The 22,430-nt window shown below is 37.0% G+C and overlaps 1 protein-coding gene across 2 annotated transcripts in view; it reads left to right on the plus strand.

Annotated features, from left to right (window-relative positions):
- The window catches only part of LOC104092012 (protein FORGETTER 1), a 53,379-nt gene that overhangs the window by 23,191 nt on the left and 7,758 nt on the right, over positions 1-22,430 (plus strand). For both annotated transcript variants that reach the window (XM_009597488.4, XM_009597489.4), the window contains exons 8-23: positions 1,926-2,058; positions 9,124-9,184; positions 9,260-9,341; positions 10,009-10,137; positions 10,248-10,391; positions 10,722-10,821; positions 10,912-11,037; positions 11,963-12,036; positions 12,131-12,303; positions 12,418-12,511; positions 20,799-20,896; positions 20,972-21,107; positions 21,358-21,464; positions 21,682-21,777; positions 21,872-21,959; positions 22,066-22,186. In XM_009597488.4, the coding sequence (XP_009595783.1) occupies positions 1,926-2,058; positions 9,124-9,184; positions 9,260-9,341; positions 10,009-10,137; positions 10,248-10,391; positions 10,722-10,821; positions 10,912-11,037; positions 11,963-12,036; positions 12,131-12,303; positions 12,418-12,511; positions 20,799-20,896; positions 20,972-21,107; positions 21,358-21,464; positions 21,682-21,777; positions 21,872-21,959; positions 22,066-22,186 (1,762 nt within the window). The remainder of the gene's footprint in view (positions 1-1,925; positions 2,059-9,123; positions 9,185-9,259; positions 9,342-10,008; positions 10,138-10,247; positions 10,392-10,721; positions 10,822-10,911; positions 11,038-11,962; positions 12,037-12,130; positions 12,304-12,417; positions 12,512-20,798; positions 20,897-20,971; positions 21,108-21,357; positions 21,465-21,681; positions 21,778-21,871; positions 21,960-22,065; positions 22,187-22,430) is intronic.

Raw genomic sequence — 22,430 nt, forward strand, 5'->3', positions numbered from 1 at the left:
ATTAAATCATCAGCACAAAAATTGTGCTGGTAGCCAAGATGTACATCATGGAGAACTTAGGCAAAAACCAAAAGCGTAACATCTTTGTTCTTCTCACAAGGAGCCTAAGACTTATATGATTGAATCATGGTCATCAATATATTCTAATTTACACCAATAACTAAAAAGAAGAATACAATTCATCTTAATCTTCTGTGTAGGACTGCTTGTATCTTCAAAGCATGTTGCATTCCTCTCCTTCCATACTGTCCACCAAATAGCTGCTGGGACAATTTTCCATCTGTCTTTGTTAGAGTAATTTCCCCCCTGTATTCCAACTTTCCAGAAGTTCAAAGGTTCTTCCTGGCATTGTCCACCTAATACCCCTTAGGTTGATGAACAATTCCCACAACTGTCTGGTCACTCTACAATGTAGAAATAGATGGCTCTCTGCATCTTGTCCACATAAATAGCATCTAGAACAAATTGGCAATCCTCTTTTCCGAGTAAGTACTGCTTCTTTAGCCACCAACCAAGTAAAACATGCCACTTTGTATGGTATTTTAACTTTCCATATGTGTTTCGAAGGCCATAAACTGTTTTGAGACACTTGATTCAAATCTTTGTAGGCTGAACTTACTGTATAACTTCCACTGCTGTGCTTCTTCTATGAAAGAGTGTCTTCCCCCTCTTGCAATACTCTGCCTTGATCCAAGGTGTTATAGAATTCTGCAATTCTAGGTAGTTCTCAATCTTGAAGTAGTCTTCTGAATGTTAAGTTCCATCCCTGAATCCCCCATACATCCTTCACTGTAGCTCTTTGTTGCTGATTCAATGTAAAAATGTCAGGGAATAAAACTTTCAAGCATCCTATTCCCAGCCAGTTATCCTCCCAGAATAATATTTTTCTTCCATCCCTCGCATTAAAATTCAGTTTGGATGAAAGACTTGGTCACAAGTTCCTAATTGATCTCTATAAACTGGTTCCATAAGGATTCTTTACCTCCCTAGTCATCCAGAAGCCTTCTTTTTCATACTTCGCTTTTATCACCCTTCCCCGTAGTGTTTGCTTTCCCTTGTAAACCTCCACAACCACTTCATTAATAGACATTTGTTTTGCCTTCTCAGATTTCTGATTCCCAAACCCCCTTCTTGTTTACTAATGGTCAACTTTTTCCATTTAACCAAGTGAAATCCTTTCTTCTCTTTATTTCTATGCCATAGGAAATTCCTTCTCATGACTTCCATTCTTCTTTCTACACTTGCAGGTAATGGGAATAGGGACATCATGTAGGTTGGAAGAGCGCCTAACACAGAGTTAATAAGAACTAGTCTACCTCCCAAAGAAATGTATTGTGCTTTCCATTTGGATAACTTTTTCTCACATCTTTCCAGAACTCCATTCCATATTTCTTTGGATTTGCTTTTTGCTCCCAAAGGCATCCCCAAATAGATAGTAGGAAAAGAACCAACTTTCCCTCCCAGAATGTTTGTTTGTCAGGATCTGTATGTTAGGCACCTCATTAACAGGATAAATCTGACTTTTCCTCCAATTAATATGAAGTCCATAAATAGCTTCAAAGAGGATAAGGATGATCCTAATATATTTTACTTGACTTTCCTCTGCACCACACATAATTAGAGTATCATCCGCATATTGAAGGTGAGTGCTTTTATACAGTGATGAACACTTAAACAACACATTCGTAAAAAAAAAAATACGGTAGTGGAGAAAAAAGCTTGTCATTTCTAATATGCTTGCATAATCTTTGAGTAGACTTGTTGCTATGTTGGGTTTATTTGACTCAGACAATTTTGGGTCGTTATACTTATTGCTCTTGATATCTGTAGCACATGAACAACTATTACTACCAAGAAAATTGGTTTTGCTTGTCTTGTTTTCTTGGTAAGTGACATTCACAAGCTAATTGCATTTTGTATTACAGGCTCGTCTTCCTCAAGCTCGTGTTGTTTATTGTTCAGCGACTGGTGCTTCTGAGCCTCGCAATATGGCCTACATGGTTCGCCTTGGTCTTTGGGGAGTTGGAACTGCTTTTCTCAATTTCCGTGACTTTTTAGGTCAGGCTTCTGATTGCTAAAACTAACAGTTTCTTAGCATAGTTCTTTTTTTATTTTGAATGTTGATCAGTAAAACAAAAGATAATATAGCATGAAAAGTTAAACCAGCACTAAGGAAGTGCTTGTGTTCCTAGTGAAATTTTATTGATCATGAGGTTATAACTACCTGAGTCATCTCACTTTCAATGACTTTTAAAAGTAAGTTTTATCCTAATGTATTAAATGCTTATATACTAATTCATATAGCGGCCCTAGATGCAAGAGAAAAAGGTAGGAACTTGAAGATGATATATCAGTGGTTGTGTTATGCTGTGGTAGAGTATTGATTGCTTTATTTGCATCCACAATTACTCTAAGTTTACACTTGGCTGGATATGTTCCTAGTGGGAATATCATAGTTGAAACTAAGGAGCCGTTTGGCCAGGAGAATTATTCATTTTTTTCCGGAATAATTTTTCACTTCATTTCAAAATCAGTGTTTGGTTATAAAATTTCCAGATTCAACTTGGAGTTGGATTCCAACAACAACAAACTCAGTGTAATCCCACTAGTGGGGTTTAGGGAGGGTAGTGTGTACGCAGACCTTACCCCTACCTTGAGAACTTGAAGTTAGATTCCAAATTTAGAAAAGTGCTCCAAATCTGTTTTCCAACTCCATCTTCATAAATTTCAAATAAAGTGTTCTCTTCTCTCCTTTGCAAAAAGTATAACCAAACACAACTCCATTTTCAACCATAAATTCCAAATAAAGTGAAAAATATTTGGAATCTATGGCCAAACGCCTACTAAATGTTGTTGTAATTTCAGCAATTCTTTGTGGAGGAGATAAAGGAGTATCGTCTTCATTACTTGTTGAGAGAGCTATTAATCTAGTGTTTCACCAGGCTTGTGTCCATATTTTAGTATCATTTATTTTAACCATTTTTCAACTAAAATAATGGAGGTATTGGCTTCTCGCCATTCTGGTTTTGGACAAGGCATACATGGGGAGAATTTTTAGCTTTGCTTTTCCTCCATCTGAATGCATGAGGAGAAAAAGAACATAAATATAAATATGCATAATTTGATGTTCCATAGAAATAGCTAAAATCTGAATTATGTGGACTCCGCTAAAGTAGCTAAAGCCTGAATATCATGAAAACACAAGTCTGTTTAACTGGGACATAAAGACGCGCTTTGTAGTTTCCCAAAAGTACAAACATGGAACATGAGGATTAAAAAAAGGAGCACATTTTGATGACCCGCCACATCATCATGCCACTTGTGCCTATGCAGCTTCCCCTTTGCACAACCAACCTATCTTAAGGCTGGCTTAACCTTGCAAGTGTGAACTACTTGTTAAGTGCCACAAGTACGCTTTGTTTAGAATTAAGGAAGTGACAATTTGGTATCAGAGCAAAGGTCGTTCTATGAGAATGACACAGGAGAAAGAAATCAACACTGGTAACACTCAAGCCAATGTTAACCAAGATCTCGTTGCCAAGAAAGGCACTGGCACCTTCCCCAACAAGCAAGGCCCAAGTTTGGAGAGCTGAATCAGACAGGGAGAATTCACGATTATATCAAGGAGTTTACCGCCCTTATGCTTCAAATTCCCAACCTAAGTGGCGATGACTTGTTCCACTTCATGGATGGTTGCAAAACTGGGCGCATGTGAAGTTATAGTGTTGGAAAGTGGCTGGCGTTGATCAAGCTATAATGGAGGCTGAATCCTTAGTGGACTTCCGAAACAATCTACGCAAAGGCAAGGGCAAAGAGTCGGAGATGCCAAAGATGGGCAACAGAAAGAACAACCCTAAGACTCAATATGATCAAATCGAAGGTAAGAAGTCATAAGGCCGTAAGAGTTATGTCTAGAAGAAAAAGCATGTTTGTAAAAAGAGCTATATCATAAATGATGCAGGAAGAAAGTATGTATTGGATTCAACATAAAATCATTAACAACTCATTTGATATTGGCTCTAATACCATGTAAAGAAAAGAGAAAGAAGAAATTTGGGGGAATAAATTTCTTGATTGTTCCCTCACGCATGCTAGAGTCTTAATAGTGTTTACAATTTGTACAAGGAGTGGGCTATTTCCGTATTAAATAATCTCCTAATTCTTTACACTAACTAAACTTCTAGTGCATATATTCGGTCTTACAACCCTTTATCCTAAGTCCGTTACTCTCTAGAGTGCTTCTTCATAGTTCAAACTTTTGGTTTAATCTTTGTTAGTTTCGTTAATTAGCACAATATCGTATGCAAATTGCATACATCATGCGGCCTCATCCCTAAGTTGCTCGGACTCTTCACTTTCAGTGCTGCCCCTGTGTCGACACGACGTGGGTGTGGGATCCGTGTCGGATCTGGTCAACCGATTTTGGGTACTTTGACCAAAATCAACGGAGAAATTTGGGACAGATACAATGATTTTTGAAAACAAATCAAAAGTTAGGGTGATATGGAAGAAAATGGAATACCTTGTATATATAAATTTCATGTCAGTCCTTTTCCTTTTATCTCCTTCTAAAATTCTACTCTTGTTCAATATTTTCTCCTTCTCGGAATACCTTTTAAGTTTTCCACATAATGTCTCATAATTTAGACATATTTTTATAACTCTATTTTTAAATAATTGAATTATTTTTAGCCGAATCCCTGCACCCGTATCCGTACCACCGAATCTGTAAATTTAGATCATGAAGGATCTGACCTCTAGATCCGCACCCGTATCTGACACCCGCACCTGAGTCCGAGCAACTTAGCCTCATCCTATATTGCGTTACTTAGCTCATTCATAACTAGGATAAACAAGTAGTGGTTCAATCTTGATCACTAGTGTAACCCCCCGATTATGAGAAATTCCTTTGTATCATGCTACTGTTATTATACTAATGACAACTCCTTCGTACATATCCTTTATGGGATTTATATAGTTAACATGAATTTCGTTCTTCTCTAACACTCACCAAAGTACCTTTCTTGGTGCTCTAGTATTTTTTTTGGGTAAATGAAAGAATTTATTTACCAATTGTAATATTTACAGAGCATAAAAAAATCCAGCAAAGATTTGGACAGATGGCCCCAAACTTGCTTACACGTATAGTTGTTCCTTCAAAACATCTATCATCAATTAATACCTATAATGATTGTTGTTTCTTGTTCCAGCATGTCATATAATTTTCAGCTGCTGTAGCGCTGCTAGTTCCATTAAATTCTCAATTTCAATTGATTTCTACTTCAACTTGAATCCACCTTGCATCAATGACTTTACAACATGCAAAGCTTGAGTGCTCTCATAAGGTGTTGGTGTAAATTGGAAGATCTATATGTGGTGTAAATTGGAAGATCTATATGTGATTGTGTCATGCTTACAACAATTAGTTTTTTTGTGTAAATTGAAAGATCAGTATGTGGCAAAAATTGGATAATCACTCCAGGCTTAGCCTAAATTGTACATAATTTTTGCATAGCCAGCACTTACCATCTTCTTGAAATGTTAACGACCACCTTTAACCAGTGTGCCTGTATATAGACATTGCACTTTTGTTAGGTGATTTTTCAACAGATAAAATTCTCACTTCAACTAAGTAGATATGGAAGGGACCAAGTCCCTTTGCTGAAGATGCTTAATATACTACAAAATATAAACATACTCGACAAGAAACCAAATAAGAAAGCAGAGAACTATAGCACATCCAAAAAAGAAAGCAGAGACCTATTTGAGACGGAAAAAGAAATTAATGGGAAGCTAGAAAAGTGGTAAGGATTAAGGAAAGTGACTCATATTCTTTTGCTAGTATGACGAACATGCTGAATCAGAATGGGAACAATGAGTTGCTGCTAATTACCCCTGTTACAAAGAAAGAAGCATATCAAGCTCTAAAGGGTATTGATGATTTAAAGGCACTTGGTTGTGATGGGTTTAATGCACATTTCTTCAAGAAGGCTTGGGCTGTAATTGGTGATGAAACTACTGAAATTGTTACTCATTTCTTCTCAACAGGTATCCTATACAAGCCCATTAATTGCACCACTGTTACACGTATTCCCAAGGTACCAAACCCTCCAGAATGTACGACTTAAAACCTATATCATGTTGTACTATATTATATAAACTTATTTCTAAAATCCTCATAAAAAGAATGCAGCCTATCAGTGTTGTCAAAGTCGAAAAGCTCTAAAAAGCACTCTAGGTCTGCTGGGGCTTTAAGCTCAAAGCCCACTTAAAGCGTGGGCTTTAGTAAAAAAAAGGGCAATGAAGAAGAAATATATATATACATACATATACATATACATATACATACATACATACATATATATATATATATATATATATAATTCAATAATAAAGTAACAAATTCATTCATAACGTTTTCCTTTACAGCTAATACAATTACTGTCTGATGCTTGATTTACGACAAAAGCAATGCGCAATGTGGTGCATGTGTTAGTGCCTTGCCTTAGGCTGAAGTGCAACTTAAGCGAGGCGAAGCACCCTCCCTGAACTTTTCTGAGCTTCAGGGCTTAAGCACGCCTTAAATGAGCCTTTGATAACACTACATCCTGTGATGGATATTTTGTTTGATATTAGTTAGTCTTTCTTTGTACATAGGAGGGTTATCACTGACAATATCATTCTTAGTTATAAGTTGGTTAAAGGGTACGGGAGAAAGTGTATCTCCTAGTTGTATGTTAAATATAGATTTGAGGAAAGCCTATGATTCTATTGAGTGAAGCTATTTAGAGCAGGTTCTTGTGTGTCTTAATTTCCCTGAAACCTTTGTCCACTAGATTATGACTTCAGTGACCTCTGTGTCATATTCAATCCTAATTAATGGTGCACATGTTCCTCCTTTCCAAGCAAAGGAAGCTATAAGACAGGGGGACCTCTGATGCAATTTTCTTTTTGTGTTGGCTATGGAGTAATTGACCAGACCATTGAAATCCTTAAGATTGCAGCCTTATCTCAACTTCCATTCTAAATGTGCAAAGCTGCAGCTTATTCAGTTTGGATTTGCAGATGATCTATTGTTGTTCTACAGGGGTGATCTCATGTCAATTTAAATGCTCTTAAAATGTTTCAAGACCTTCTCTCAGTCTTCTGGCCTAATTGCAAATGATGATAAAAACTCTATTTACCCTTGGGAAGGGGTTAATCCAGATGATCAAATTGCTCTCATACAAGCTTTGGGGTTCACTAAGGGTGAGTTGCTTATTAGATACTTGGTGGTTCCTGTTAGAACAAAGAGGATTTCTGTACTTCAGTACCAGCCTTTGATTGACAAAATCTTGGGTAAAATCAAATCCTAGACTGCTAAATACCTATCTCATGCGAGAAGGGTCCAATTGATTAAAACTGTTCTACTCTCGGTTCAAGTATTCTGGTCCCAGGTGTTTATATTACCAAAGAAAGTGGTCCAGTTGATTGAAACAAGTTGAAGATTTTTGTGGACTGGGATATTAAGTGTCCAAGAAAGCATTAATAGCTTGGGATAAGCTATGCTGCCCAAAAACTACTGGTGGACTTAAATTTATGGATATACAGACTTGGAACAACGCTGCAATTTGTAAGCTATTTTTGAGTCTGAGTAAGAAGGACAAATTATGGGTTAGGTGGGTGCACATCTTCTATGTGAAAGGTAGCCAGGTATCAGAAGCACAAGCAAAACAGGCCTCATGGGTGGTACAAAAGAGCTTGAAGGCAAAAAAGAATCTTGTAATTAACTGGCTCCAGGGAATGTGATATGCAACAGAAGTAATTTCTATGTTAAAAAACTGAATGTGACTCTCAGAGGTGAATTCCCAAAAGTTGAGTGGAGAAAACTGGTCTGCAATAAGGAGCCCTAACGTGGAACTTTATAAAGGTTACATATAAAGACCAACTAGCACAGTGGGGGATTGTAAAAGAGTTGGTCTGTCCCTTATGTTATGTTGCCAATGAGGACATTGAGCACCTGCTCTTTGAGTGTGTATTCTCTACTATCATATGGAGGAAGATGTTACAATGGCAAGGAATTGATCGAGCAGCAATGCAATGGCAACAGGAGCTTGCATGGGCAATAAGGCATGCTAAGGGAAAGAGTATTAAGTGTTGTGATCTATAGAATGACTCTAGAAGGTTGTGTTTACCACATACGGCAAGAGAGGGATTGGAGAATCTTCAAACAGAAGATTAGGACAGCTGCAGAAATTACGAGGTTGATTATCCAAGAGGTTCATTGCGGGGAAGGAATGAAACCTAGTTTAGTTAGAAAGTTGGAAACACTTAATTTCTATCCCTAGACTACTTTCAATATAGAAGGCTTTGATGTTTTGTAGTTACTTAGTCTAAGATACAACAATTGGCTTTTTGGTGTAATTTGGAAGATCTATATGTGGTTGTGTCATGTTTACAACAATTATCTTTTTGGTGTATATTGAAAGATCCGTATGTGGCAGAAAATTGGATAGTCTCTCCAGCTTAGCCTGCATTGTATATAAATTTTGAATAGCAACAGTTATCTTCTTGAAATGTTAATGACCACCTTTAACTAGTGAGTCGGTGTATAGACTTTGCAATTTTGTTGGGTGGTTTCTCATTTCTCACCTGTATCAATCAACAGATAAAATTCTAACTTCGACTAAGTAGGTATGGAAGGGTCCAACTCCTGTTACTGAAGATGCAAAATATACTACATAAATGTAAACATGGTCGAGAAGAAACCAAAAAAGAAAGTAGAACTATCACAACATAAGAGTGACTTCTGTGGTTAACATCTATTAAATTGACAAACTTTATATTGATTCACACATCCATTCAGTTAATTCCTTTAACTAAAACTTTTATGATCAAATATACAAAAAGCACAACCAAACTCAAATGTTAGAAAGTAAAGTGTCCAAGAAGATACGTAGTTAGTGGTCAAAACAGATATTTTTGACTTTTAAATTGTAATTAGGTGAAATAATATTGAATTGAGACTGCCTTTTATGATTTTGTTCTTAAGCCCTATTTGTATGTGTGGTGGTTTAAAATGTAGATGTCTAAACTTTTAAAGCTGATTCTGTTTTCACCTCTTTTACTCTTTGGATATCACAGGTGCAATGGAGAAAGGTGGAGTCGGGGCACTTGAACTTGTTGCCATGGACATGAAAGCAAGGTTTCTTGTGGGCTATCTGTGTCTAAGTTATCAAGTCAGTCTATGTAAATAGTATCTAACCTCTTGACGTCTTAGGGGTATGTATGTGTGTCGTACACTTAGCTACAAAGGTGCAGAGTTTGAAGTTGTTGAAGTACCTTTAGAGGCCAAGATGCAGGTATGGTGTGTGCTTTTCTTTTCTTTTGTTTTTTCGGGGAGGGGGGGGGGGGGGATGATTGGTAAGATGTGGTTTCTTGCTCACACTAGTTCAGAATGAAATCACACTGGTGCTACAAGGTGTGAGAAATTGAATCCCTGTCTTCCTACCTATTGCAGAGGCAGAATAGCGTCAGAACTAGCTGCATTAGAGCTTTGTATTCCTTTTATTGGAGCATGCCCCCTGCCATAGTTACTTTATTCGATGTGGCTTGATTCTGAAGTCATTTACTGCTTTGTATTGCTTAATAGGATAATTTTGGAGGGTCTTTATGGATCCTTGAAAGAGAAAAGCAACAATGTACTTGATCTTCACTATGCAGTCTCTTCTTTTTCTTGATGTGTCAGCTAGATATGCATTTGGTTTTTGATACTTCATTTATTTGTTCTATGTTTTAAATGGGAAATATGTTTTTTCTTCTTTAGCTTATTCAGGGGCTGGGAGATATGAAGAATTTGAATTGCCAAATATTCTGCCATTTTCTTCATGAATTGTGATTGTAATTTGTTGTTTTAAGCTTCAGTGTTTCTTGATTTCGCGAATGTTTTAAAGGAGCATGTGCTGCTTTTCTGGTGCATATCCCCGAGCATAATGAAAATCTTCCTTTATGTTTATGTTATGTTCTCAGGACATGTATAAAAAGGCAGCTGAGTTCTGGGCCGAGCTTAGAGTGGAATTGCTGTCAGCTGGTGCATTTCTCAGTGATGATAAGCCCTCTTCTAATCAGCTCTGGAGACTTTACTGGGCTAATCATCAGGTTTAGATCTCCTTTTTTATGACTCAGAAGCTACTTTATGAAAACAATGTCTTTTACGTTGTAAGAGATATATGTCTCAGTTACCTCCTTTTTCCTGTTCTCAAATGTAGCGCTTCTTTAGACACATGTGTATGTCCGCTAAGGTGCCTGCAGTAGTTAGAATCGCAAAGGAAGCATTGGCAGAAAGTAAATGTATAGTCGTAGGCCTTCAGAGCACTGGAGAAGCAAGAACAGAGGAAGCTGTTTCAAAATATGTAAGTTACATGGCTTGCGTCATGTTTCTTCTCTCTGTATTTACATGTATTTACATTTTTGTAAACACTTTTTTATTCAGGTTCGGAGAATAAGCCAAGTCACATAGTTTTGAAATTGTAATTGATACAGCTATACTGTAGATTGTCAAGTCACATAGTTTTGAGATTGTAATTGATACAGCTATGCTGTAGATTGTATGCTTTTAGTACCTCCTTGGTACTTATTTAATGAAATTTAACTTACCTTTTGAGGAAAAAAAAGATAAGCAAGTCAGATATGAAAATTGTGTTCTTTAACCTATCTTCTTCTGTTTCTTGAAATCTTGATAGGGTCTTGAACTTGATGATTTTGTTTCTGGACCTCGTGAGTTGTTACTTAAATTTGTAGAAGAGAATTATCCGTTGCCTGAAAAACCTGAACCACTTCCTGGTATGTGCTTGGTTTCTGTAATGGCTTTGTGTATCTTCCTCGGTTCGTCTAATGCCCACAATATTGCTTATCTTTCTAATTTTTGCATAGAGGAAAGTGTCAAAGAGCTTCAACGAAAGAGACACTCTGCAGCACCTGGTGTATCATTTAGAGGGAGAGTGAGAAAAGCTGCTAAATGGCAAACGAATGATCAAAGGAGTGATGAAGAATCAGATAGTAAATCCCTAATCCCTGAATTCTGTTTTTACCTCTTTATTTGTTAATTATGCTTCTCTCTTCCATTTGGGTATTTTGCTTTTTGAGGTAAGGCAACAGTGGTTTCCTATCATGTTTTGCAGTTCCGCTGTTAATTAAAATCCAACTTTTTTCTTGCAAATAAGGAAATTCTAGGAAATAACTTCCTTCCACGTCCAAAATTGATGCTTTCAATATTCTCTTGTTATATATATGCTCAAACCTCCGGTATACAGTATTGATTCTAGGGGAGTTATCATACATCTTATTTTATTTTTTATAGTTGTTTGTATACATGCAGCTATGCGTAGTATGCTACTCCCTCCGTCCCAATTTATGTGACAGTGTTCGGATTTCGTGAGCCAAACCAAGTTTTTTTTTTTTACCGCGATTTTTTCATATGCATTTTAAATATTTTGAATTGTTAATTATTGTGACTTATAGTTACTTTTTATGTAGTTTCCAAATGTGTAAATTTTATTTTCAAAAGCTTAAAGATTCTAAGTCACCGTCAAAATTAAGTAGTTTGATTCTCGAAATACAAACAATGCCACATAAATTGGAGAGAGGGAGTATAAGCTCTGGGATTCAGTGTTCATCTTTCAAAAAGGTCAAAACCTCTAGATCTTCTTGAAACCCTCTGGTTATAGATGGTATATTGTTACTAGAAGTAGATTGGACTTTACACAACAATTTTGTAATCACAGGATTTATTGCTAGTGAAGGTTCCATGGACATGACTATTTCTTCGCTCTTTAACCGTTAAGGTGTTTAAGTTGGATTATCTATTGAAGTTGTCCCGAACTCTCTTAGCATTGTTGTAATTTGCGGAGTAAAATACATGATGTTTCATATAATTTGCTCTAGGCACTTTTCTCGCTGCTGAATCTTTTTTTATTAAATACAGCTGATTCCGAATATGAATCTACCGAGTCCGATGACGATGAATTTCAGATCTGTGATATTTGTAATTCGGAGGAGGTACTAGTCCCTGAATCTTGGATCTTCTATTTCCCTTGGTGTGTTTGTTCTTTTGTATTGATCTTCTTACTGCTATCGGTGGTCATCCACGTAGGAGAGGAAAAAATTGCTCCAGTGTTCCTGTTGTAGCCAACTTGTACATCCGACATGTTTAATTCCACCTGTTACAGAGTCAGTTTCTGCGGATTGGTGTTGCCATTCTTGCAAGGAAAAGACAGATGAATATATCCAAGCAAGACATGCCTATGTTGCTGAACTTTTGAAAAGGTGGAACATGTGAAAATGTGCTACTCTGATTATATTCACTTTTTGGCTTCATCGTAGATCATCGCAGTCTGTGTTTGAGGAAGGTCTAACACTAACCACCTATATGATGTTAAGGTATGAAGGGGCTGTTGAAAGAAGGTCCAAAATTTTGGATATAATTCGTTCTTTGGATCTTCCAAATAATCCGTTGGATGATATTATTGATCAGGTTCTTCCCTATTCTTCTTTATACGAGTTTGGTAATCCCTCTATGTGTTGGGTTTGGGTGCTTAGTGTACTCTTATTTTGAAATGGTAAGTGTTATTAAAACAGAATAGCACAAGGATTTGTGCCTGGTTACATCCCCAAAAAACCAACAAGGAAACCCTGACAATCTGTGTAAAGTTTTTATACATTGTGATCATGCCCAACTATCTAGCGGTCGTCGCAAATATAATTCGGGTTAAGAATCCGGAGTTGAATCCCCCCGGGAATTAACTTATCAATCACAAGAATTCAAGCAAATCAATGCTCCAAAATATTCAAATAATGATTTTTGTTTGGTTAAACTAACTAATGCAAATAATGAAAATGCAGTAAATTATTAACTAAAGCAAAGAGTTGTAGACAAGATTAAAGAGGCCTAAAGTTATGATTTACCCAATTGTCAGAATCCTTCTTGCCACGTTACCTATAATTTTGCCAATTTATACTGATCGTGCGCACTATACTTACTGTGATTCTCTCTCGAGCAATCACAATAACTTACTAGAAATATTCTCTCGAACTACTCTTGCTTGCAAATTCTCACCGCTCACTCTGACTACGTCAAAACTTCTTTATCTCTAATCCTGCTTTAAAACCTACCGTATTGATTTCTTATATACCTAGGGAGTTATATTGTTCAACAATTATACATTCTTTCTCCAGCAACAACAACAACATACCCAGTATTATCCCACATTGTGGGGTCTGGGGAGGGTAGTGTGTACGCAGACCTTACCCCTACCTTGTAAGGATAGAGAGGTTGTTTCTAATAGACCCTCGGCTCAAGAAAGGATAAGCACCACATTAATGAAAATATAGACAAGAAGGGATAGCACCAAAAAACCATATAAAATCAGAATGAAAACAACAAGATCGTAAGATGACCAACAATGAAAGAAAACGGTTAGTCATAAAAACTTACTACAAACAGAATGCGAGAATGCGTGCCAATACTACCGGTATGAACAATCTAGACCATTTACTGTACTACCCTAATTCTCGACCTTCACACCTTCCTATCAAGGTCATGTCCTCGGTGAGCTGAAGTTGCGCCATGTCTTGCCTAATCACCTCTCCCCACTTCTTCTTCGGCCTACCTCTACCTTTCCGTAGGCCCTCTAATGTCAATTTCTCACACATCCTCACCGGAGCATCTGTGCTCCTCCTCCTCACATGTCCTAACCACCTGAGCCTCGCTTCCCGCATCTTGTCCTCAATAGGGGCCACACCCACCTTGTCGCGAATAACCTCATTCCTAATCCTATCTAACCTGGTGTGCCCGCATATCCATCTCAATATCCTCATCTTTGCTACCTTCATCTTTTGGACATGGGCGATCTTGACTGGCCAACACTCAGCCCCATACAACATAGTCTGTATGACCACCACTCTGTAGAACTTACCTTTAAATGTCGATGGTACCTTTTTGTCACACAAAACACCGGAAGCGAGTCTACATTTCATCCATCCCGCCCAAATACGATGTGTGACATCTTCATCAATCTCCCCACCCCCCTGTATAATGGACCCAAGTTATTTAAAACTTCCTCTCCTGGGGATGAATTGCGAGTCCAGCCTCACCTCCCCTTCCTCACCACTGAATTTACACTCTTGAAACCTTTAGACTCCAGGGTCTGCCTCCATACCTCGAACCTCGCATTCACACCGCTTCGCGTCTCGTCAATCAATACAATATCATCTGCAAATAGCATGCACCACGACAACTCCCCTTGGATGTGGTGCGTCAGTACGTCCTTCGCCAAGGCAAACAAAAAAGGGCCCCTGATGCAACCCCATCATGACCGGGAAATGGTCCGAGTCCCCTCCCACCGTTCTCATTCGGGTCTTTGCTCCATCATACATATCCTTAATCACTCTAATGTAGGCAACATGTACACCTCTAGCCTCCAAACATATCCACAAAATCTCCCTCGGGACTTTATCGTACGCCTTTTGTAAGTCGATGAACACCATATGCAAGTCCTTCCTCTCCCTATACTGCTCCATCAATCTCATAACAAGGTGAATGACATTCTTTCTCAAGCAATATATAATAATTAGGCACAGTCAATCAAGGGCCAGTCAATTAGCTAAAATACACATGTACTTGAACAAGTAGAGAAATATAAATGCCCAATTATATTAAAACCCAACAAGAATTTATCCTTCAAAAGGTTCCATCAAGTCCTAGATAAAAACTGTTTCCGAATCTTCCGCCGTGCTCCTTGCGTGTTCTTGCCTTCAAAGATGTTGTGTAACCCTTTAAAAACGACTTAAAATATTAATTATACGTCATAGGGTTTGCATGGGGCGGCCTTCACTTTTCCAGTTGCGGACAGAAGAACTGGGTGGCAGGCCTAGGGCTCGCGCGACCTGTTGGCATGCTCCCAGTTCTTTCTTTTTCTTTTTTTATTTCTTGCGCAGGGGCTAGTGCCAATTGCTACACTTCACTGGTTTTGCTTCATGCCAAAGGCCTTGGCGTGCCTAAGGCTCGCGCGAGGCGAGATCTTTGGCACACTCTCAGCTCTTGCTTCTTCTCTTCTTGCTCCAAATCGTCCTATTTTGAACACCTTTCGTCCAAACCCGTTCCTACACACAAGAAACACGTAATGAGCATATTTCATGTGGATAAGCATATGATCTCCCGCAACTCGCATACAAAATGATATGAGAACATACTCAAAACTATGCATTTTTTGGTCATTTATCACACTGTTACAGGATTTCAGTATCATTTACAAAATCCATTTTACACCAACAGGAGGCCAAAAAAATACAGTCATATTTTATCTTTCTGTGCTGGCTTGTCTATCAAAATTTCTTCTATTTCTTTCCCTCCGGAGACACCACCATATACATGCTGGTATTGTAATCCATGTGGTTTTTTCTGCTCCAGCACATTGGGTGCTCAGTGTACTCTTTGTTAATGGGTTGTTTAAAGTTAAAAATAGTAGACAGAGGTGCTCTTTATGGTGTCATGTTTTTAGGTATTTGCAGTTTAATTTTGGATATCGGTACTTTTATCAGTCTTTCAACTCCTCCATCAGAAAAAATTGTATTTCAACTCTTAGATGACTTTAACCTTTGATTAAAATTGTCAATTCTATCTTCTTTGGCAAAAGAAAGTGTGAGTGAAGTGTATGTTAGTCTTTTGACATGATGAACTTTAGGTGCTTAAAGTCTGAAATGACCTTGTGGTTGTAGCTTATGTCAAAGAGGGTTAAATTAACGAGAAGATATTAGTTCAGAGGTTAAAAACTACGGTATCTGAAAGCAAATGTTTAAAATTACGTAACTCTACACAAATGAAAATACCCATAAATACACATCCTTAGACTATGATGTTCCTAAGTTTAGTACATAAACCATTAGCCAAAGGGCACTTGTCGTTTTGTTAAGAAAGGTGTATCTGCTTCTTTTACATGCATATTGATTTACTGTACTTTTTAAAACTTCAACAGTTCTAGGAAATTTGATTGATCATGACCATATGACAGAGGCAGCTTCTGAATTCTCTAGAAGAGTTGTATATTTGATAGCGAAAGAAAAACAATTAAGTCATTTTGCCAAACTTCAAGACTGCATGAAAATTGTTATCTCCATCGCAGGTTTAAATTTGTCTTAAATAGCTTGATTAGGTAATGTTTTGATGATCGTTTTCAGGACAAATGATTTTGCATTTATAGCAGTAAAGCAAAACAGTGAATTTCTTCAAACATACAACATACGCCTCCAGGAATAAGGAAATGCTTCACTTTATGAGAAGTGCAGCAAAAGTGTAGAAATTACCTAACAGACTATTATAATTTTACTACAAAGACGGTTACTAAGTAGCATATTATATGTACTAAATACTCATCCGATATATCTCTTAACAGATGTTAAGTAGGTGATCTAACTATAGCAAGATAATTCCTAAATAATTTTGTGTTGGAGTTTAAGTTCTGGAGGTCTTGAAAAAGAACTTTAATTTTGGTTATTAATTTTATATGTACGTATCTGTATATACATATGTGCAAAAAAGAAAATTTATATATATATATATATATATATATATATATATATATATATATATATATATATATATATATATAGAGAGAGAGAGAGAGAGAGAGAGAGAGAGAGAGAGACCTATTCTTGCTCCTCACTTAAATCAATCTATACCTTAAATAGCTCAATATTATCATTTGATGGGATAAAGCACTTTACAAACTTTTTCATTTGTTCTGGTATGACTCAAAATGGAAAGCACCTCAGTATATTTGAAAGGATTTCTCAAATTAATTTTTGAAATGTAACTGCCAATTCAATTGGTAAATACTCTTTCAGCAATATTTAATGGTAGACCGATCATTTCAAAAGTGAGTTGAAAAGAAAAGGTCACTATACAAATTACAATTCTCAACAAAAAGCATTGTCAAGATTATATTGGTAAAATTTCAAGTGTCATGTTAAGTTGATTTTAGTTATTGCGCAAGCTTTCATGTCTCTACTTTAGTCGAATATAAGGATGGTGAGTTATTGAATGCCATTGGAAACATATTTCATGCGAGGTGGACGCCCTAATTGCTCGGGCATAGTGCCCAGGCACTTTCCTCACAAACAAGATTTTCGCCCTTCACTCCCTAATTTCCCAAGTTTCCGACTCCTTTATTTGTAATCCCTCTATTCCACTTTACGTGACGTAGTTACCATTTGGAGAGTCAAATAAGGGTTTTTTAACCATTTTTTTGCAAATACTTTCGAATATTTTAAATTGCTAACTATTGTGACTTATAATACTTTTTACGTAGTTTCTAAAAAATTATAAATTCTATGTTCGAAATTTCGAATTCACACTGAAAATCAAACAGCTTGATTCTCGTACTCCGGACTACGTCACATAAAGTGGAACATGGGGAGCATAAGTTAATCTAAAGACCTGGCGATAACAGGGCCCAAGAAAGCTCAAAGCTAGTGAATACTATATAGAGAAATTGACCTTGGGCCTAACTCAACCTCAAAAGCTAGCTCATGAGGAGAGGCAAGTACCACATAAGGAGACCCCAACTCATTTCCTCAACCAATGTGAACTTAATAAATATGGAGTATAAAATAGAGGGATCTTATTTACGAGCATTAGCAGAGTACAGCCACTCTGGCAGAAGTTGGTGAATTTGGATGAGAATCAAAGCACAAGAATTTTATAGGACCTACGAGACAAAGGTAGCAACATGTGATGAAAATGAAGAGGTGAATCAAATGGTGGCCAATGAAGAGAACATCGCTAGTGTAGAAAGTAGTAGCGGCAGATGTCTATAAGGAAATAAGTAATGTAATCAGGAAGGGCTTTGGAAGGGATTCTTGAGAAGTGGAAGTTGTGGTCATCTATGTTGCTTGGATCGTCCATTTACCGTCAGCAACCGGTGTCTTACAGAACACGAAACCGCGCGGGTGTGTGATTCGTGTTGGATCTGGTTAACTCGAGGGTGCATTGACTCATAAGAGGCAAGACAAAGGAAGAAAGCACCGCCAAGTCTAGAGGAGATCAGCCGCCGTCGTTGCCATCCCCACCGTCACACCGTTGCCATCTTGCAACTTCTAGGCAAATGCTGGTGTTCAAATTTAGGGTTTGTTTTGTTTCGTGGGTTCGCTTCGTAGGTTTCTTTTAATAATAAGTTGGTGCAGGTTGGGTTTCTAAGCAGTGGCGGAGTCAGAATTTTCATTAGGGGCGGTCAAAATATAAAGAAATAAACTCACCAAGAATTTTCTTCTCTTCTTCTTCTTCTTCTTCTTCTTCTTCTTTTTTTGCCTCTGTTTTTGATCAAGCAGCGGCCAACAGAACAAAGTCTGCTTTTGCTATGTTTTTTTTTCCTTTTTCTTCTTCGTCTTTTTTTCTTTTGCTCTGTTTTTTATCGAGCAACATCCTGTTTTTGCTCTGTTCTGACTTCTGTCTTTCTTTTTGTTCTTCAGTTCTTCTTCTCTTCTTCTTTCTTTTTTTGCTCTGTTTTTTGTTTTTCAATTTCTTCAAAGCTTCACTTTGGGAAGAGGCAGAGATCTTTATTTCAAACCTGAAGAAGAATAGATGTTGCTTGTTTTAGTTTATGGAATCTACTATGACTATCGAGTTTTTAATTTTTGAATTGAGATATTTATTATTATATTATTGCTATTGAGTTTTTAGTTTTTTATATATATATATATATATATATATATATATATATTACTTTTTGTATAAATTGTCGCTTCACATAAAAAAGGCGAGCGTTTCGCTTCTCGCCTCTCGCGTCAGTGAAGCGGGCCCTCGTCGTTATTTGTCGCCGCACGCTATTCAAAACACTACTATAGATACATATTTTAAAAAACATATCTAGCTACACAGTGGAATTTTCCGACAAAGGGGTGTCCTCCTTGAGTGCGTGTGGCTCCGCCACTTCTAAGGGCTTTTTATGTTGATATGGGCTGAGTTTAAAAAGGACTTTTTTCTAACATAGCTGGTGGTTTCTTTTATAGGTTGGGCTTGAAAGAATCTTTTTATGTTTTTGGTGGTTTGGACCTTAACAAATATATCAAGGACTTATGTTTTCTTATTTGGACCAAAAACGTAGGTTGTTTTTACCACATATTATATGCTTATTATTATTATCAAAACCCAAGTACTAATAGATTCTTACCAAATTATCAACCAAAAATAAGTAGAAGGTTCTCTGTTCTTACTAATAATTATATATTATATTACTATGGTTGTATAAAAAAAATACTATATTTATATTCCTTATCAAAACAATTATAATTATATCAACTTATTGTTATATAATAGTCATTTTTCTTTTAACTTATTAGCATTAATGGATTTGAATCACTTTGTTGTCTAAAGATAAGTTAATTTTCAACAATCTTAAATAACTAATTGTCATATATTCTTATATATTTATCAGCCATTTCTTGTCACTTGTATCCGTACTTGTATTCGTACTGCGATCCAATACCCTTGAATCCTAAAATTTATATTATGACGAATCTGACGTTTAGATCTGCACCCGTATCCGAGCAATGTAGGCGTCATGGTTGGCAAGTATTAAGGTTGCAACAAAGAACACGAGGAAGGGGGTGCCATGACTATGAGATAATGTGGTTAAGAGCTAGGGGTAAGAGCTTGCGCTTCCACGTATGGAAGGGTTAAGAGTCCTTAAAAGTTGTTGCTTAGTGTAAGCAATTACACGGAGCAAAATGTGTGTTGTAACAATTGTGAAATGGGGCAATCCACCATCAAAAGGAAAATATTGTTGGAAAAAAAATCCTTTTGGATAACCGTACACGTGTGCAATATTTTTCATTTCACTTTTAAATTTTTCCATTTTTATTTTCTAGAATATTGCTGATACTTATATTAATTCTTAATTTTTAAACCAAATTTTATGCTTAATTTGTAAAAAGTTTAAATTTTATTCTATTTTAGTAATTTATATGAGTAAACATTAAAAATTCATAGTGCTTATGTCCTACGCCTCGGTTTAGTTCCCTCCCATGCTAGGTGAAATGCGCCCCATTGTGGCCCAATTCTTTTAAATTTGGTAATGATTGTAATGGCAAATCAGTTATTCGTCAGATTCCAATTGATTGTACTAATTGTACAAGCATCCATTTCTCTCTAAAGGACAATCCTGAATCTTTTTGGTGTTCAATGGGTGATGCCAAGCTCTGTAAAAGAAATGTTACATAGTTGGAGCGGTTTTCGTAGAAGAAGAAAGCAGAAGGCGTGGAAGTTCGCCCCGTTAGCTCTCATGTGGGTAGTATGGGGGAGAGAAATAGGAGAACTTTTGAGGAGATTGAGTTTCCTTTTTCACATCTTAAGAATAGTCTTTTATCTTTGATCGCTTTTTGGTGCACTCATTTAGCCCCTACTTGTATAGAAGATTGGGCGTTTTTTGTAGAGAATCATGTTCTGATGTAAATTCTCTACGTCTTTGGTATACTTCGTGTATACGGGAGTTCTCTCCCTTTTGATTAATACATTTTACCTTATCAAAAAAAAAAAAGCATCCATTTCTCTCCTATAGTTATAAGCCTTTTCCTGGGCACCAGTTGCAACTTTTGAGGCATTACAAGTTAAATTTGCCATATCACACCACTGTTCAATGGAAAAAATAGGTAGACTGCTCAAAATGTTTAGGTGGTTTATGCATTTGCAAATTCCACCTTTGCACCCAACCCAATCGCCTCTTCGAGGTATTATAAGCACAGATTTATATATTTCAAGTCTTACGCAGCTTGGGGGCCCAGAGAAAGTGGCAGAAATAACAGGGAGAAAGGGCATGCTCGTGAGGGCGTCTGGTGGAAAAGGTGTCACCTATCAGGCACGAAACACGTGAGTTTGTGATGTTTTACATCAGATTATATCTTTTCTTTCTCATATTGGCTGAGCAATTTTTTCTTTTTTCAGGAAGGATGTATCCATGGAAATGGTTAATATACATGAGAAGCAGCTTTTCATGGATGGGAAGAAGCTGGTAGCTATAATTTCTGAAGCTGGGTCAGCTGGAGTTTCTTTGCAAGCTGATAGAAGGGCTTTAAACCAGGTAGCTTTTTGATTTTTTGTTTTCATCATTTACTGCATGAACACTTCAATGAAGATTGTTAAAGATATCCTCTTATATATATGTATATATTATATACACATACATCTGTATGTATATATTTTGTGTGTGTGAATGTAGTAGACACCCTACTACACCCTCTTTTCTATATTTATCTTCAGATCCTTAATTGATGGCTGCTTTTGATAGCTTTTTTCTGATTATGTTGTTTGAATTTCTTCCCTTGTGTCAGAGAAGAAGGGTCCATTTGACTTTGGAATTACCTTGGAGTGCTGATCGGGCAATTCAGCAGTTTGGAAGAACTCATCGCTCAAATCAAGCTTCTGCACCTGAGTATAAGTAGGTACCGTGTCTGTTTATACGTGAATAATGGTTCTGCTATATGATGGCAAACCTGGACTGTACGAGTCACCATTGTAACTATATGATGGCGTACCTGGACTGGACAAGTTGCCACTAAATATGTTTTTCATACTTGCCAAAAATTAATCTCCCTGTATAAATCACTTATTTCATATTTTTCACATGTGATATTTTTCTCTTTCTCAATATACAGGCTACTTTTTACTAATCTTGGTGGAGAACGGCGGTTTGCATCTGTGGTTGCTAAGAGACTTGAATCACTTGGGGCACTGACTCAGGGAGATCGTCGGTGAGTGCGATATTTTTTAGCCTATATTGCAAGTCTGTCTTATGACAACATGAATTAGTGACGGCTCTTTTCAATTGTTCTTGATGTATTGCAGAGCTGGACTATCTCTTAGTGCTTATAACTATGATAGTTCCTTTGGGAAGAGGGCCCTGATGATGTTGTATAGAGGGATCATGGAGCAGGTGTCTGACTGTTGCTTGATACTGTTATTTTTATCATGTATTCGATTCCTTTCTCACTTTAGCATGTATATGTGCAAATCAAAAGTCAACATTCTATGGTTTGCAGGATCCTTTGCCACTTGTACCACCAGGTTGTTCTGCTGATAAACCAGATGCTTTACAGGATTTCATTTTGAAGGGGAAAGCTGCGCTTGTTTCTGTTGGAATAATAAGAGACTCCGTTCTTGGTACTACGTCTAGCTTTTTAAATGAATCAATTTAAAGTCTTGTTAATGGAGATAAATAAATACTAGTATAAGAAGTTTATCAGGGCTATCTAAGTCATCACAGCCTCTCAATCGAGTATCTTCTGACTGCGGAAAACATCTTTAAGCAAAAAGCAAAAAAAAGAAAAGAAAAGAAAGAAAGGTTAAACCATATGATAATAACTTAATGGCTACTTGCTTATTGAACCAACCTACTATATATGTT

The sequence above is a fragment of the Nicotiana tomentosiformis genome, chromosome 8 (genome assembly GCF_000390325.3).
Source record: "Nicotiana tomentosiformis chromosome 8, ASM39032v3, whole genome shotgun sequence".
Taxonomy (NCBI): Eukaryota; Viridiplantae; Streptophyta; class Magnoliopsida; order Solanales; family Solanaceae; genus Nicotiana; species Nicotiana tomentosiformis.